General features: G+C 34.3%; 4 protein-coding genes across 5 annotated transcripts in view; 3 read left to right on the top strand and 1 right to left on the bottom strand.

The window, feature by feature from the left end:
* Positions 1-1,805, top strand: part of LOC102595867 (probable E3 ubiquitin-protein ligase ARI7) — a 9,208-nt gene extending 7,403 nt beyond the window's left edge. The window contains exons 13-15 of the mRNA XM_006347225.2: positions 312-411; positions 517-643; positions 1,236-1,805. Of these exons, the coding sequence (XP_006347287.1) occupies positions 312-411; positions 517-643; positions 1,236-1,398 (390 nt within the window). The 3' untranslated portion in view covers positions 1,399-1,805. The remainder of the gene's footprint in view (positions 1-311; positions 412-516; positions 644-1,235) is intronic.
* A 415-nt stretch (positions 1,806-2,220) lies between these two features.
* LOC102595530 (calcium-dependent protein kinase 24) lies at positions 2,221-6,738 on the bottom strand. Its single transcript, XM_006347224.2, has 9 exons — positions 6,525-6,738; positions 5,359-5,701; positions 5,146-5,269; positions 4,603-4,746; positions 4,359-4,511; positions 3,624-3,739; positions 3,381-3,548; positions 3,063-3,296; positions 2,221-2,548 (listed from the first exon to the last, which is right to left on the bottom strand). The coding sequence occupies exons 1-9, from the start codon at positions 6,704-6,706 to the stop codon at positions 2,402-2,404; spliced, it is 1,611 nt and encodes a 536-aa protein (XP_006347286.1). The 5' UTR covers positions 6,707-6,738; the 3' UTR covers positions 2,221-2,401.
* A 1,110-nt stretch (positions 6,739-7,848) lies between these two features.
* Positions 7,849-11,679, top strand: LOC102594987 (succinate dehydrogenase subunit 7A, mitochondrial-like). 2 transcript variants are annotated; one of them, XM_006347223.2, is made up of 4 exons: positions 7,849-8,005; positions 8,117-8,182; positions 10,052-10,154; positions 11,310-11,679. In XM_006347223.2, the coding sequence occupies exons 1-4, from the start codon at positions 7,952-7,954 to the stop codon at positions 11,381-11,383; spliced, it is 297 nt and encodes a 98-aa protein (XP_006347285.1). In that variant the 5' UTR covers positions 7,849-7,951; the 3' UTR covers positions 11,384-11,679. The 2 variants fall into 2 exon arrangements, with proteins under 2 accessions (XP_006347285.1, XP_006347284.1); XM_006347222.2 differs by having other exon boundaries at positions 7,850-8,005; positions 8,114-8,182.
* A 674-nt stretch (positions 11,680-12,353) lies between these two features.
* LOC102577535 (uncharacterized) lies at positions 12,354-14,185 on the top strand. The gene is given in 4 exon segments (NM_001288197.1): positions 12,354-12,412; positions 12,487-12,647; positions 13,601-13,789; positions 13,916-14,185. Coding segments are annotated over 4 exon segments (459 nt in total). The 5' UTR covers positions 12,354-12,409; the 3' UTR covers positions 14,022-14,185.
* Positions 14,186-14,534: the final 349 nt, after the last annotated feature.

Here is a 14,534-nt window from a genome sequence, read left to right as displayed (position 1 = left end):
ACCCCCCACCCCCACACACACACCGCCCATGTGAGTTCCCACATGAGGTTGCCAATCAGATGAAGACCGGAAGACAGTTACTGTGTTCATCTGTATTATGCAACAAATTTTCCAACCGTAGAGGCTTCATGTTTGAGTGCAGTTTTTGATAGCTATTTCCCTAGAAGTAGGATTTGGCTGGAAATAAGTAATTTGTGAATGTGCACCTACTTAGGGGGACTGATCCTCTTTGCCAGATTTATCTCTTCTTTCCTTTTATAGCCATCCCATAAGATATTCTTTATGAGTATATTCCACTATACAATTTGCAGATAGTTGAATGTAGGAGAGTGTTAAAATGGACTTATGCATATGGATACTACCTACCGGAACATGAGAAAGCGAAAAGGCAATTTTTTGAGTACGTACAAGGTATTTACAGTTCTCATCATCTGTGTACCTTGTTCTTTGATCATCTTCAGTAAACTTGTCTCATGCTTCTGTTACTTTTCTGTATGCAAATTTTTATCTGTACAGGTGAGGCAGAGGCTGGTTTAGAAAGACTTCATCAATGTGCTGAAAAGGAACTCCAAACTTATCTTAATGCTACAGGACCGTCCAAGGATTTCAATGATTTCCGTACAAAGCTCGCTGGTTTAACAAGGTAATTTTTCTTACACTGTTTCCTAGAAGCATAAAGTGTGGACGTTTCTTCAGCTAAGAGCCAATACAGAATTAGTCCAGGAGTTCTGGTTTCACACTTTTTACTTAAATGTTTAGAAGATTGCATATCACTAAACAATAATCTTTAAACTCCTTTGTTTATATAATTGTTCATGTTGAAAGTTATTTATCTTGAGTTATGCATAAATTTAATTTCTTTTTTGTTTTCGTGATTTTTTCACTAAAATTGTCCTCTAATTTGGGCTTTGCATTTAAACCCTCAATTGACCAGAAAACACTTTTTGTATGTGGTCCCCACACTCACCCCCCTAACTGCTGCCTCATCCATGCGAACAACACCTCCGCTTCCATGGAAAAAAAGACAGCCTGTATGTTCACAGATTAGTATAAATTGGAGGAGTACCAAACACGAACTAGGATTTTACATTGTAGATGTCACGGGATAATTGTTGCCTAAGCTGCCAGTCGACCTCTCAAATATGTGGAAGAGATGAGATGGTTTTGCGCTTGATAGTTCATATTGATATTTTAACATTTAAATGACAGCTTTGTTTTTTTTCAAATCGCAACAGTGTCACCCGAAACTACTTTGAAAATCTGGTTAGAGCACTGGAGAATGGTCTTGCTGATGTGGATTCCCAAGGTGCTTGTAGTAAGGCACCCAGCTCAAAGAACGCAACTGGTAGCAGCAAAGGCAAAGGAGGAGGTAGGGGAAAGAACTCTACTAAGACATGAGGGCCAAAGCACATAAGACGACTCTATCTATACTGTGATTTTGGGGGATAAAATGATGTTCAGATGGGTAAGTTAAAGAATCTACTCAACGATAGGATAACAAGACGGGTTGATCCTCTCTAATTGAAGCCACCAATTGTCAGAGAACAGTATAGGTAAAACGAATCCCTGAAACTGAAGTTTGCTCTTGTGCATCTTCAAGGGGCAATTTAATTTATGGTTCTGTTGTAAATAGTCTGTGATAGAGTTAGGTGCAGAACTATTCCAACTCAACTCATCTCATCTTTCTGGGATGGTGGGTCAGTAGCTGCAAACAAAGCTGTGCTGTTGTTCTTACTGGTGATTTGTGTATAATGTTCCCTTGTGTGTATATAATGATATATGTTATTGTTTTTAGAATTGCTCTATCCGTCTCTCCATGGTTATAGTTTCGTAGACTTATTGAGATAAACCTTTCGACGTATTTGAGTAGCATGCCCCAGTATTGTTTACCTGATACTGATTTCCATTTTTATGGAAAGTACTTTCTTGAAAAATGTGTTCCAGTGTTGGTTGGAGAGTAAAAGCTATTTCTCGAAAAAAGATGTTTATTAGTTCTCTGTGTTTTGACATCTGGGAAATGAGAAACATACACAGGGAAAGACGGGTGGACTATAGAGCTAAGATAAAGAGAAAATCGAAGGCCCATCAGGATTGGGCATGGGCGAGCCTCGACTGGACCATCATTGATCAAAAAACAAAGAACAAGATTCTTGGTCCATCATCTTTCTATTATTACTCAATGAAGTAGTATCATTCATCCTCAAAATTATATTTTGTCATTAATAGCCTTTGTAAAACAGAAAAAAATGAGACAGACAAGAAATATGTAAATATATTCTTGCTTAATGTGGAACAAAACCCTGTATATTTTTTAGCCATATCTTCTTCTCTACATTTTTCTTTTCTCATCTTCTTGTCAAGTGAAGGATATAATAAAAGCTCAAAGAATATTGGAAGAGAGTTAATTTTTCAATTGCATGGATTTGTCTTTGAAAAGTCTCATGCTAAGTGCATTCAGCATTGCTTTTGAGTATTGGCGTGAACCCATTTTCCAATCTGTTCCTGTTGACATCATCACCTTGAAATCTTGATAACTTATCCTTCCATCCTGTATTCATATGTCAACAAATCAACAACAATAACGATATATCCAGTATAATTTCACAAGTGGGATTTGAGAAGGATATACTATACGTAAATCTTATTCCTACCTTGAAAGGTAGAATGTTTCACTATTACAAGCGATAATCGGAGTAGAAGAAACAATAGATAGTAACAAAAATTGAAGGACAAGATATTACACGAGAAATACTACTATATGTGAGTATAAGCGAGACAACACTCTACTTAATACTAGCATTCTATTCTAATCTATGTCCTCGATAACCTCCTATCTACTTAGTATACATAGAGGTTGAGATAGAGTTCTCGCTACTAATGAACGCTAAGTCATGTATTATATTTGGGTTTAAAAAAATCAACTTAATATGTCTTAACATTATGTCCAAAATTCGATAAGCTGCGTTTTCTAGGATTCAGAACCATCAATGTTTTGTGTAAACAAGAACTTAATTAAGGAGAGAGATTATTCAAACGATTAAGGTTAATTAATGAAATTTTACCTTATCCAAATCAGCACCAAATATGATGTCATTAATAACTTGATCATTTTGGGGGGCAAGACTATCATCAAACAAAGAGATTTTCAAGTCTTCAAACTCAATAAATCCACTTTTATTCTTGTCAAATTGGAGGAATGCATGTCTAAGATGATCATCATTGCTTAACCTTTGTAAGTGCACAGCCATTGTAACAAATTCCTCACAATTCAACATTCCATTTCCATCAACATCAGCCTAATTAATTAACAACAACAAAAAAATAATCTTAATTAATTAAAATTTGTAAAATTAATTAAGGGACAATTAATTAAAGCTTACAGCATCCATTAACAAGTGGACTTCAGGTTCAGCAACAGTTTGTCCCATCATATGTAGACCATCTTTGAGTTCTTGGAAACTTAAGTTTCCATTTTTGTCAGTGTCCATCTTATAAAACATTTGTTTTATACCGTGTACTTGATCTTGTGGTAAGTTATCTGCTACAACCTGTAAATATCGTACGTTTTATGAAATAAAATACCACATTGGAAAACATGTTGATTATTAGGAATTAGTACTCACTCTTAAAACTTTCTTCTTGAATTTATTCATCAAAGTGAATTGCTTAATCTTGGCTCTCACACCTTCTCCCAAACAAACATTAGACACCTTGTCTGCATTCTGTATCCAGTGATGATCTAATTTGAATATCAATAGTTGATATATTAGGTTTAAAATTTGCAATTAAGTCCTAATCTTTAAGGATCAAGCATAATAAGATAACTCAGACGAACAACAACAACATACTCAGTGTAATCCGGAGGGGAGGGTGTACGCAAAGTCGCAGACCTTACCCCTACCTCGTGGAGGTAGAAAGGTTGTTAATTTTTGAAAGACTCTCAACTCAAGTAACTCATAACCAAGCAATGTTATGAATAACATACAAACACAGAGCAAACATAGCAAAGAATTACAAATTCATTACATAGCATTCGGAAAAAAGGACAGTAACATCAAAATAATGCAATAATCGAAACAAAGAAACTAACATGTATCAAACATATATCAAAGGCAGAAACTACAAGATTAGTACTAATACTACTAAAATGTATAGAGACAACACTCAACTATCTATGACCCTTCTACTCTAATTCTTGACCTTCAAAATCCCCTATCTAAAACAATACATGTTTAATTACTAAACACTAATAATGTAAAAAAAGGTAGATTATCTCTACGTACACCATATTAAAGTACGCATCAGAAATTAGTTATCCCTTATCCCACGTACCAAACGAGCTGTGGTAGTATGCTTACCAAGGACTTCTTCAACAGTAAACCTGTTATAAGGATTAGCATCAAGCATTCCTTTGACAAGATCTTTAGCTTCATCAGATACTCTTGGCCATGGATCTCTGTTAAAGTCTATTGTACCTTTCACTATTGCATGTGCAATTCCTTCTTCAGTTTCTGTGCTAATTAAGGAAACACAATTAATTAGACTATTCATAAACTCAATTAATTAACTACAAAGAACAATAATTAGTTGTAACTTAATTACCTGCCCAAAAAGGGGGAACACCACATAACAAAATGTAAAGAATAACACCAGCACTCCACACATCAACTTCTGGTCCATAATTTCTTCTAAGAACTTCCGGAGCCATGTAGTACGGACTTCCTACTATTTCACCAAATCTCTGACCTAACCATGAAAAAATAAGTGTTTTTTTTAGTAGAAGCAGAAACAGTTTTTCGAACAATGCAAAACGTAATTTTCCCTAGAAACACTTTTGGAACCTTGGTCAAGACTCGAGCACAAATTGCATATTAACAAGAGTATTTTTCAAATTGATTAGCAACAACGATTGACGTGGTCTCCAAGAAACTTTGAGATGGTCCGTCAAGTCCTCTAGCCTAGGATATATAGTTAAAATAAAGGCAGGATACCCAAACACAAACTGTTACTCTCCATTATTATTGTTCGAGAAGCACTTAAGATTTTGAAAATTTGACCAAACATGTACTATTAATAACAATAATAGTGTGACAATGTATATAACTTAAAGTTCAAAATAAATTAACAGAGAGCCAAAGTACTTACCAGGTTCAAAGAAAATGGAAAGGCCAAAATCAATGGCCTTTAATTGAGCATTTTCATTTACATTGGCATATAAAAAGTTCTCAGGTTTGAGGTCTCTATGAATTACCCCATGCTTGTGGCATACCTATAGAGTTAAAGTTATACACACCGTCAGTATAAAGAATTTGTATATCATACGTCATTAAATCAGAGAAACAAATTGAAATGATTTACCTGAACAACTTCAAGAATAGTTTTTGTAACAAGAGCAGCAGCTCTTTCAGTATAATGTCCTCTTGCAACAATTCTATCAAATAATTCTCCACCTTCACAAAGTTCCATAACAAGATAAACAGCTTCTTTATCTTCATAAACTTCTTTGTAGCTAACAATATTAGGGTGTTTAGGCAAATGCCTCATAATAACCACCTCCCTCCTCACATCTTCCACATCTATCTCTGTTCTCAATTTGCTCTTTGCTATTGTCTTACATGCCACATTCTCCCCACTTATCTTGTCTACACATTGGTATGTTATACCAAACTCCCCTCTTCCTAACTCCTTCCCAAACTCATACCTATAACAATAATATGAGCCCGTTTGAGTTAGCTGATTGTAAATAGTTGATAAGCTTTAAACGCTGATAAATAGTTATCTAATTGGATACAAGTGTTGAAATTGTTAATAAACAATCTAACAATAACTTTTCTTAAAGAGATATTGGCTAGGGAAACTGTAGAAAAATCCCCTTTGGGATAGTGGCAGAGTTGGGATTTTTCACTGAGGAAAGTGAAAATATGCAGAAATAAGTAAATATACAAAAAAAGAAATACCTATAGACACAATATAATTTTTGAACGAAATTAAAGAGTGTCAATTGACACAACAAGAGTGTGGCTCCTCAAAATATAAGTAAGCTTATGCAGACAAATCCCTTTCGAATAGTGGCTTTTCACTAAGGGAAAGTCAAAATGAAAAGGAAACAGATGAAAAAGTTACGGGAATTCAACATATATTATATATATACAAAAAGTTAACTTATTTACACAATGTAGTTTTCCGATGATATAGTATCAAATAACACCCCTCGAACAAGGATAGCTCCACCACAACTTCAAAATACAAGTAAACTTATAGTGTACTGATAAATTTTAACTTATTAGCCACTTTTTTAAAAAAATACATGAAAGAAGATTATTTACGATAGTCATCTTATTTCGTGTTGTTCCTTTAAATTTAAACTTAAATAAAATTTATATCTAAAATATTGTTCGTATATTATTTAGAAGAATTAATGCTATTCAAAATATACGTATGTATAACACCTTCAAACTCATCAACCTTTCAATAATAAATGGAATAAACTTCATATATATTACAAACTATGTAACAATACGTACCTCTGATAAATATCATCGCCTGATGGATCCGTCACGACATTTATTGGTCTCGAAAATTTTTGGGATTTAGGCACGGATGTCCTGCTTGTGCTCTTGGAACATGTTTCTTGATCAATAGGTGTAGGCCTCATTCTAGTCCTTTTTAAGAAACTTGCATTTTGTACAGACATGCATGTTCCCATTTTTTTGGGATGTTAAATTTTAGATTATATGTTTTTTTTTGTTTGTTTGTTGGAATTTAGGTTGAACATCCCAAAGGGAACAAATGATCATAGGAAAATTAATGAAGTGAAGGAAAAAACAAATTAGAGAGAAAGAGAAGGAAGAAGGAAGAGGGAGAGAATTAGGAAAATCCTATTTTTAGGGGAAGTAGTTGATTAATAAGTTATTAATTAAGCTAATTAATGGATTATGTTGTCAAGATTATGTTGTTTTATTGCTTTCCCCGGTTTTGTCTCACTCTTTTGGTCTTGTGCCATATAAATATAGAAAGATTCTAGTACTATCAATTTATGCGAAGGTGTTTAACTAAATATATAGTATAAAGAAAGAAACGTATATTTGAAGTATGTGATGTAAATCAAAGATGTATTATTTAGGGAAATGGAGAAGAGACTACAAGGTGGATAATCGAATGCGTATTAATAAGATAGGAGTTCAGATAATCAATCAATTGAGTTGCTAAAATTCCCGTATGATGACCTTTTCGTGGGTTAAAAGTGAGAATTTTAAAGTTGAATTATTTTTATTTTAAACATACACTAAAAAGTATCTTTTTTTCGAAAGATTAAAAAGATAAATATGTTACATAACATGGAATGAGAAAATATTTACATATATTTTGTAGTGCAACAAATTCTATTTACGTACACTTCGTATTTACTTCAAATTATATAATTAGTCGACGATCTTCACTTAGATGTTACAATGTGTGGAGTTCTCTTATACATAGAAATTTCAAACATTTGTGTCTTTACATAATTATGGATAATCTTCGCTTCATAAATTAAGTTTTGATATTGAGTTTGCCCTAATATTTGTTTCTTTATCATGACATCAAAGTTATTGGTCATTTTAATTCATAATTTTATATGATAATGAATCCACGTTTTATATTGTCCATGCTTTATATGTTCAATTCTAAGCGTGCTCGATTTTTGAGTTTTCACGTCGATAAAGAACGGAGTGAATTATTTATCTCCTTATATAAATCTTAGATAAGGAATTCTTTGTACAAACTGAAACATTAGGGGGTTTAATGACATATTTCTGTAAGTTAGGGAGTTTTGTGTAAATAACCTCTCCTCCAATACCCCATTTCACAAAATTTCACTGACTGACCAATTTCTCTCTTATTGTGCTGTATCGGGAGACTCAGAATCATCTTCTTCATCTACGTTTACTCTGTTCGATTTCGGTGAAAAGTAATGGCATTTTTGCTCAACAAAACAGCTTTATCGAAGCTTCGACTCAATCCTCAGGTCTCTCTCGTTTCTAATTTGAGTTTTCTGTTTTGTATTTATGTGATGCGTTTACTAACTGTCTGACGATTTGTGCTAATGAAATCTCGCTTTTTATTCATACTGTAGAAGACCGATGAATCCTTGATGCTATCACGACGTGGGATCCATATCGAACCCGGGGCTCGCGAGAAGGCTGTGAGTACTTACACTTTCCCCTATGCCTAATCGACCTTGTTTTCTCCATTTTTTCTATGTTTCTCCAAACTGTTTACTATAAAGATCCAAAGTCGCGTTAAATTTAGATTTGAAGCTTTAATTGGGATGGGCAATCTGTTGATTTTGGTGAACATTTGGTGAGACCACGATGTTTATGTTAGGGATTGAGTGTTTTTTGAAGAGTACTGTGTATTTTGTGTAGGTTCTCCTTTTTTGTGTAGCTGAGTTTTTTTATAGAAGAGCTGAAGAAATTTTGAACTGATAAGGAGATATTGGGAGCTGTCTTTTAATTGTTGATTGTTCTGACTTCTGTGTGTAACTAGGAGTCTAGCTGATTGATGATACTTTATTGTAGCCTCACGGTTGATAGGGTGCATAGATACACTGTATCCCGGTTATCATTATGCCGATAACCATCTAAGTTCTGCACAGCTAATTTGTTAAAATCACCTTATCAGAAAGTAGCTGATGCGTTAATTTTTTTTGGGTGTAGTTTCTTGCACTAAAAAGTGTACTTGAGGATTATTTTTTTCCTTTTAATTTGGATGGTGTAGTTTACTAAGTTGAAATTCTTATGAATTTTAATCATTGTGAATCATTTTAAGATAAAAGATTGTTTGCCTATTTTATTGAGGGCACAGGTGGTGTTGCGATAGCAGCAATGTGAAAATTACAGGACATTCTTTCTTAGTATAGTGATATGCTTAATAGCAAAAATAATAATTGTGCAACATGACATTACCCAGAATGTCTTCCATGTTACAACATGTTAAAGAATCAGATGTATTTCCTATAGCTTGGACATCAGAAACAACATGATCAATTGATGAAAGAGTAGAACGTCGGCTTAGTAATTTTCTAGGGGGAATATCAATGTCACGAAGAGATTTCTTGTAGAGTTGGTGAGAGGGATGAAATTTGTGGTGGTGCAATTCAGCACAAAGGCCTTCCATGATTGAAAATGGGAGAAATTTTTATAAAGTGAATTATTTTGTTAATGGGAGAGTGTTGGAGAATGAGGGAGACATGAAAAAAAGATGTGAACAAAGGGATGATTATATAGTAAACAAAAAAAAAAATGAAATGAATTTTTATGGAAAACACAATTATTTTTTAGGGTGACGAGGATGGTGTGAGTGATGGGCAAGGAAGTGCGTGGCTGAAGAGTATTAGGGATTGACATGCAAAGAGAGATATGTGGCAGCTCCATACATAGTTCTTCTGCATGCAATATTAGTTTTTTGTGGAAAAAAAGACAATATTCTCCCTATTATTTGTTTTTTTTTTATATACTCCCATTTCAATTTGTGTGAATTTCTAACTTTTCAATGTGATTTGTTTAAAAATCATAAGATTAAATATATGTTACGTTTGTTATATTATTAATTTAAAATTTTGTTTTTTTTTCATGTATCACGCATTTGGTTTTTATTTTTTTTAATTTTTTTTTTTTTTGGGGGGGGGGGGGTTTCATAAATAGACTTCTTCTCGAGACAATTTATATTTTAGCTACTCGTGTGAATGTTGCTTGGGATGGGGTTGTTTGTCAAATCCAATGGTGCCTCTAGTATAGGTGTGCTTGAATGAGCAAACTATGTGTGTGCGCGCACACATTAGAAATTTAGAATGAGCATGAGCTTTTTAATATTTCCATGTGTATGATATATTCTTTAGTGGAGCTCTCAATTGCAAATCATTAAATTTCCTTGGTAAAATGCTGTAAGCTATTAATTTCACAAGTAGGATCTCTTTTATTTGAACTTGCTTAATTGTTTGCATCAGTAGCTCTTTCTTTTTGCTCTGTTTTTTTCCATCTGTTTTATCCTTGCCAATTCTTATTTTTTGCAGCTCTTGGCAGCGGATCCCTCCTTGAAACGCTTTAAATCACATAAACAAAGTGTGCGAACCCTCAAAAGGGTGGGAGATGTTCTAACTATTGTTGTAGTAGCAGGTTTTGCTCTTCACCACTTATTGGATTCACTTTATTTGTTTTTCTGTGAATGTAGTTGTAAGGGACTAAGGAGTCGTTTGGTATGAGGTATAAGGGTAATAATCTCGGGATAAGATGCATGATTGCATTTGGTTAGAGACTTAGAGGTATTAGTTAGTCCGAGGATTATTTATCCCACATTTATACCATCATGATGAGATAAGTTATCCCATATATATAATAGGATAACTTTGTTAATCCCATTCCCCATTCCAAACGACCCCAAAGGGTATGTACTGCAGAGAAGGTGAAGTTGTTACTCAATTCATGCCATCCCCTTGATTGAGCGCATTCGTCAAATTGAGACAGGCAGCCCAATATTGGCTCATGATTCCATTTCTTTCGGGGTTGGGAGTATAGTATCTGTACTAATGTCACAGAACTATCACACATGCAGTAATCTATCATCTGTGACAAAATTTGGTAAAGTGGTCTGAGTGTACTGTGCAGTAACACCCTGTCACTAGTAATCTTACTACCCTGCATTACTTTTTTGTTTTCGATGATAATCAGATCCATGTCATTGGTTTCTCAGCTATATCCATTGAAAATGCTTTAGAACCTTCTGCTATTACCCATTATTCCCCAACAAAGGAAAAAAAGAAAACCTAAAGCCTTCTTCTATTTTGAGTTACGTCCAGATTTTGTTCAGAGGCTTATATATTCTATGCAACTTCTAATATCAGCCACCCTTTGGTGCTCTTAGAGCGACATGATCTACGCTACTCTTAATATAATTTGCAATGATCAGTTCCCAGCTTTCATATCTGAAACTATTGAAAGAACATTAGTAGCTTCTTCGCTGTTGATTTATATCCAACTCCTTGTTATTCAGAGGCTATTAATTATGTTCCTTGCAGCATTTTTTTACTGTTATTGGGCTGCTATTAGCTATCTTCTGAATCCTGAAAAAAGCCACTCTATTGAATACTAGTTTCTTTGAAGCAAGATAATTCCCTCGTCTGAGTGATGTTTTGTAATCTTTATACCCTACTGGCTTGTTTTGCCTGCAATTTGCAACAATCAATATGGATCTGTTTCTAAGTTTCACCATTTTCTGTTGATTGCTAATACTTTTGAAACCGCCATTCTGATCTTCCTAATCTGTACTTTCAGGATGTTGTTATGAGATATATGTAAGAGCTGTTATGCGGGAAGAAGCAAGGAAGCAGGCAGAAGGAAGTGCATAATGCAGATCATTCGTTTTTTGCATATCTTCATTGCCTTTCTCTTCGAAACATGGGGTGGAATGGGATACTGAAGGTTGAATATCTTGGTACTAAGTAGATGAAACTCGTGTTTTGACTTTTGTTTGGGTTGGTGGTATGAAAATAAGATGGCTCCAAACAGTTTTGAGGCTGCATTTAACCCCAAGAACTTTGCATGCAATTTTTGGTTTTATTTGAACTTTAATGTTTGAATGTTCTAAAATGTATGTGATTCCTGGTGAGATTTTCTCACCTACAATTATGATGCTTTCACTTAATGTTACTGTCTTAAAAGATGGACCTTCACAAAGTAAATATTGGCTATGAGTATGTCAACAAGTCCCTTCTTGACAAATTTTTTTTTATAGACTTAAATGACAAGAAGCAAAATATCTATGTTTTGGGTTTTTTCAGTCAGATGTTTTGGGTTTGAGTTGCTTCAATGGACTTGCTGAAAAATAATGAAACATGAAACTATATTTGCGAATCGTGAGCTCAATAGGAAAAATTGAACGTTGTAGACGAGATTGAAAAGTAAATTAACAACCTTATAAACTACTAAGGTACACTTTATTTTGTGTGATCATGTTTTCTAAAATAATCTAAAACTTTAAAAGCGAATTGAAGATTATTCATTTGTTATGCAAAAAAATATTAGTACTAGGCTACTAGCTTTACTCATTATTAATCTTATGATTTTGAGGTTTTACGTTTTAACCACTTTAAACCTAAAGTGGCATTAACAAAGTTTCAATTTAAAAAAAACTTACATCGAGATCAAAATTGAATTCCTTAAACTTGAGAGACTCAACAGTCATTATTCCAAAATCTATGCACTTTAAGTGCAAATCAGCAAATAGTTTCACTCTAGTACAATTACTATATTGTCCTTCTCCGCCTATATATAATCTCAAACTGATCCATCAGCGTTAGGGTTTTGGGAGTTCTGCATCTCTTCGCCAGTTAACGAAGCAGCCGCACCGCAGAGAAGGATTTGAAACCCTAATCATGGTGAGATATAATTTCTTATTTGTATTTGTGTGTTTAGTCTATTGAATTGCTTCTGATTTTGGGTTGGTGTGCAGTCGCTTGTTGCCAATGAAGAATTTCAGCACATTCTTCGTGTTCAAAACACAAATGTTGATGGGAAACAGAAGATCATGTTCGCTATGACATCAATCAAAGGTATTGGTCGTCGTTTTGCTAACATTGCCTGCAAGAAAGCCGATATCGACATGAGCAAGAGGTTACTACTTTTTCCTCCTTGTTTTTCTCCCTACTAATTATGAAGTTTTCGTTTTTACCTCTTAGCATGTGGTATCATTCTTAAAGGTAAATACTTCCCATTTAATCATGTAATGAAAGCTCAAATTTTGATCTGATCGTTGCTTTGGGTGTATGATAAGTTCTTAAACCTTTCGGGGATGTTTATATGTTATTGGTGTACTGTGTATTGTTATTTTCCTGTAAAACTTAATTACAATGAATGCTCCCTGGCGAAAAAAAATGAAAATAGTTACTTCAGGATTATATAATTGGATGTATGACCAAACTTGTCAAGTCTTGCTGTCATTTTTTTGATAAATAACCAATAGTTGGGCTGGCCAATGGTTCAGAGACTAAGATTGATTAATGAGGAAGATTGCTGATTGTCTTTCGGTTACTTAGTTAGTGGAAACTGGAGGGAGCCATTAATGTACGGCTGGTAATGATAAAGGAATGATGAAACTATCCCTTCCTGATTTTGGGGATGTATTCACTCAGTATAGATTATATCCTGACACAGATAATGCTGTCAACATAGTTGTAGTAGCTGGACTAGAAGTTATCATATGCTGCCTTATTAGGTTGGTGCTACTTTGCAGTATAGAGGAAGGATAATGATGCTTATTTTCTGGGAGAGAACATATTTTCTTAGTAGGGCGTGTAGAAAAAAATGATATTAACATTTACAGAAATTTCAAGTAATGTGCAGCTACACTAGTACAGGCTTGAATGATCCATTATTTATGGTCTAGTCTTGAACCATAAAGTTTAATCAGTAGTTGTCAATTTTAAAGTGTCCAACCTTTTTGCCTTTGCTATGTGAAAGTTCCTCACCAGCAGTTACATTCTTTTGTATTGCACCAAGTATTCCTGCTTTGATAATTTTAATTATTGCAAAGTTACCTAAATTTCTTCTTTCACTCTTTTCTCTAGGGCTGGTGAACTCACTGCTGCTGAGCTCGATAGCTTGATGGTTGTTGTGGCAAATCCTCGTCAATTCAAAATCCCTGATTGGTTTTTGAATAGGCAAAAGGATTACAAGGATGGAAAGTTTTCACAAGTTACATCTAATGCACTGGACATGAAGCTTAGGGATGACCTGGAACGCCTGAAGAAGATCAGGTTGGTCTTATCTACTTTTGCTGTTAACATGACATATTATGTTTGATATTCTCAGTACTTTAATGCACATTATTGTTAAAGCTTGTCTGTGTGTATCCTTTATCTCTCACTGTGTGATTGTGGCAGGAATCATCGTGGTTTACGTCACTACTGGGGTCTTCGTGTGCGTGGTCAGCATACTAAGACCACTGGTCGCCGAGGAAAGACTGTTGGTGTCTCCAAGAAGCGATAATTGCCTTTTCCTGAGCCAATTTTGCATGTTTTATGCTAATTCATTTTGATATGGGACAAGAGATGGTTTGACAGTGGAACTTAGTTTTATAATTTTGTTGAATGTAATGGATTTTTGAGTTCTATAGAACAACATTGCTTTGGAAGAATGTATTATCTGCACTAGTCGTTTGTTACTAATGAAGTTCAATTTTCTACGCCATCAATGAATGGTCTTTGTTTGGTATGCATTTTTTTTCTTCAATCTGCTTGGTTAGTTTTATGATCGAATGCGTGGGAGGTTTCTCAACACATTTATCTTCAATGCATGATGTTACCTAGAAATTCTTATTAGGTCAAATATATTGTGTATGTATTTAATCTTCAATGAGTTTTTGATTATTCATCAAGTAGTTACTCGTTTTAAAAGTAAAATTATCAACAATGATTGGAAAATATCTTTTCCTACTTAACTACCAATTATTTTCCTAGGGTGAAGACAATTTCTAAATTCTAGCAACCAAACTAACTAATC

The sequence above is a fragment of the Solanum tuberosum genome, unplaced genomic scaffold, assembly GCF_000226075.1.
Source record: "Solanum tuberosum cultivar DM 1-3 516 R44 unplaced genomic scaffold, SolTub_3.0 scf00087, whole genome shotgun sequence".
NCBI classification, from domain to species: domain Eukaryota; kingdom Viridiplantae; phylum Streptophyta; class Magnoliopsida; order Solanales; family Solanaceae; genus Solanum; species Solanum tuberosum.
Note: the sequence above shows the minus strand (reverse complement) of the source record. Positions and strands in the feature narration are given on the sequence as shown.

What these genes read in the sequence shown, in the direction of transcription:
- LOC102595530 (XM_006347224.2), bottom strand. Translation starts at nt 6,706, where the DNA reads ATGGGAACATGCATGTCTGTACAAAATGCAAGTTTCTTAAAAAGGACT. An exon ending in GGCGATGATATTTATCAGAG is followed by an intron (nt 5,702 to 6,524) that starts GTACGTATTGTT and finishes TTATTGTTATAG; the next exon opens with GTATGAGTTTGGGAAGGAGT. An exon ending in TTCCATTTTCTTTGAACCTG is followed by an intron (nt 4,747 to 5,145) that starts GTAAGTACTTTG and finishes TTTCATGGTTAG; the next exon opens with GTCAGAGATTTGGTGAAATA.
- LOC102594987 (XM_006347222.2), top strand. Translation starts at nt 7,952, where the DNA reads ATGGCATTTTTGCTCAACAAAACAGCTTTATCGAAGCTTCGACTCAAT. An exon ending in CCGGGGCTCGCGAGAAGGCT is followed by an intron (nt 8,183 to 10,051) that starts GTGAGTACTTAC and finishes TATTTTTTGCAG; the next exon opens with CTCTTGGCAGCGGATCCCTC. An exon ending in AACTATTGTTGTAGTAGCAG is followed by an intron (nt 10,155 to 11,309) that starts GTTTTGCTCTTC and finishes CTGTACTTTCAG; the next exon opens with GATGTTGTTATGAGATATAT.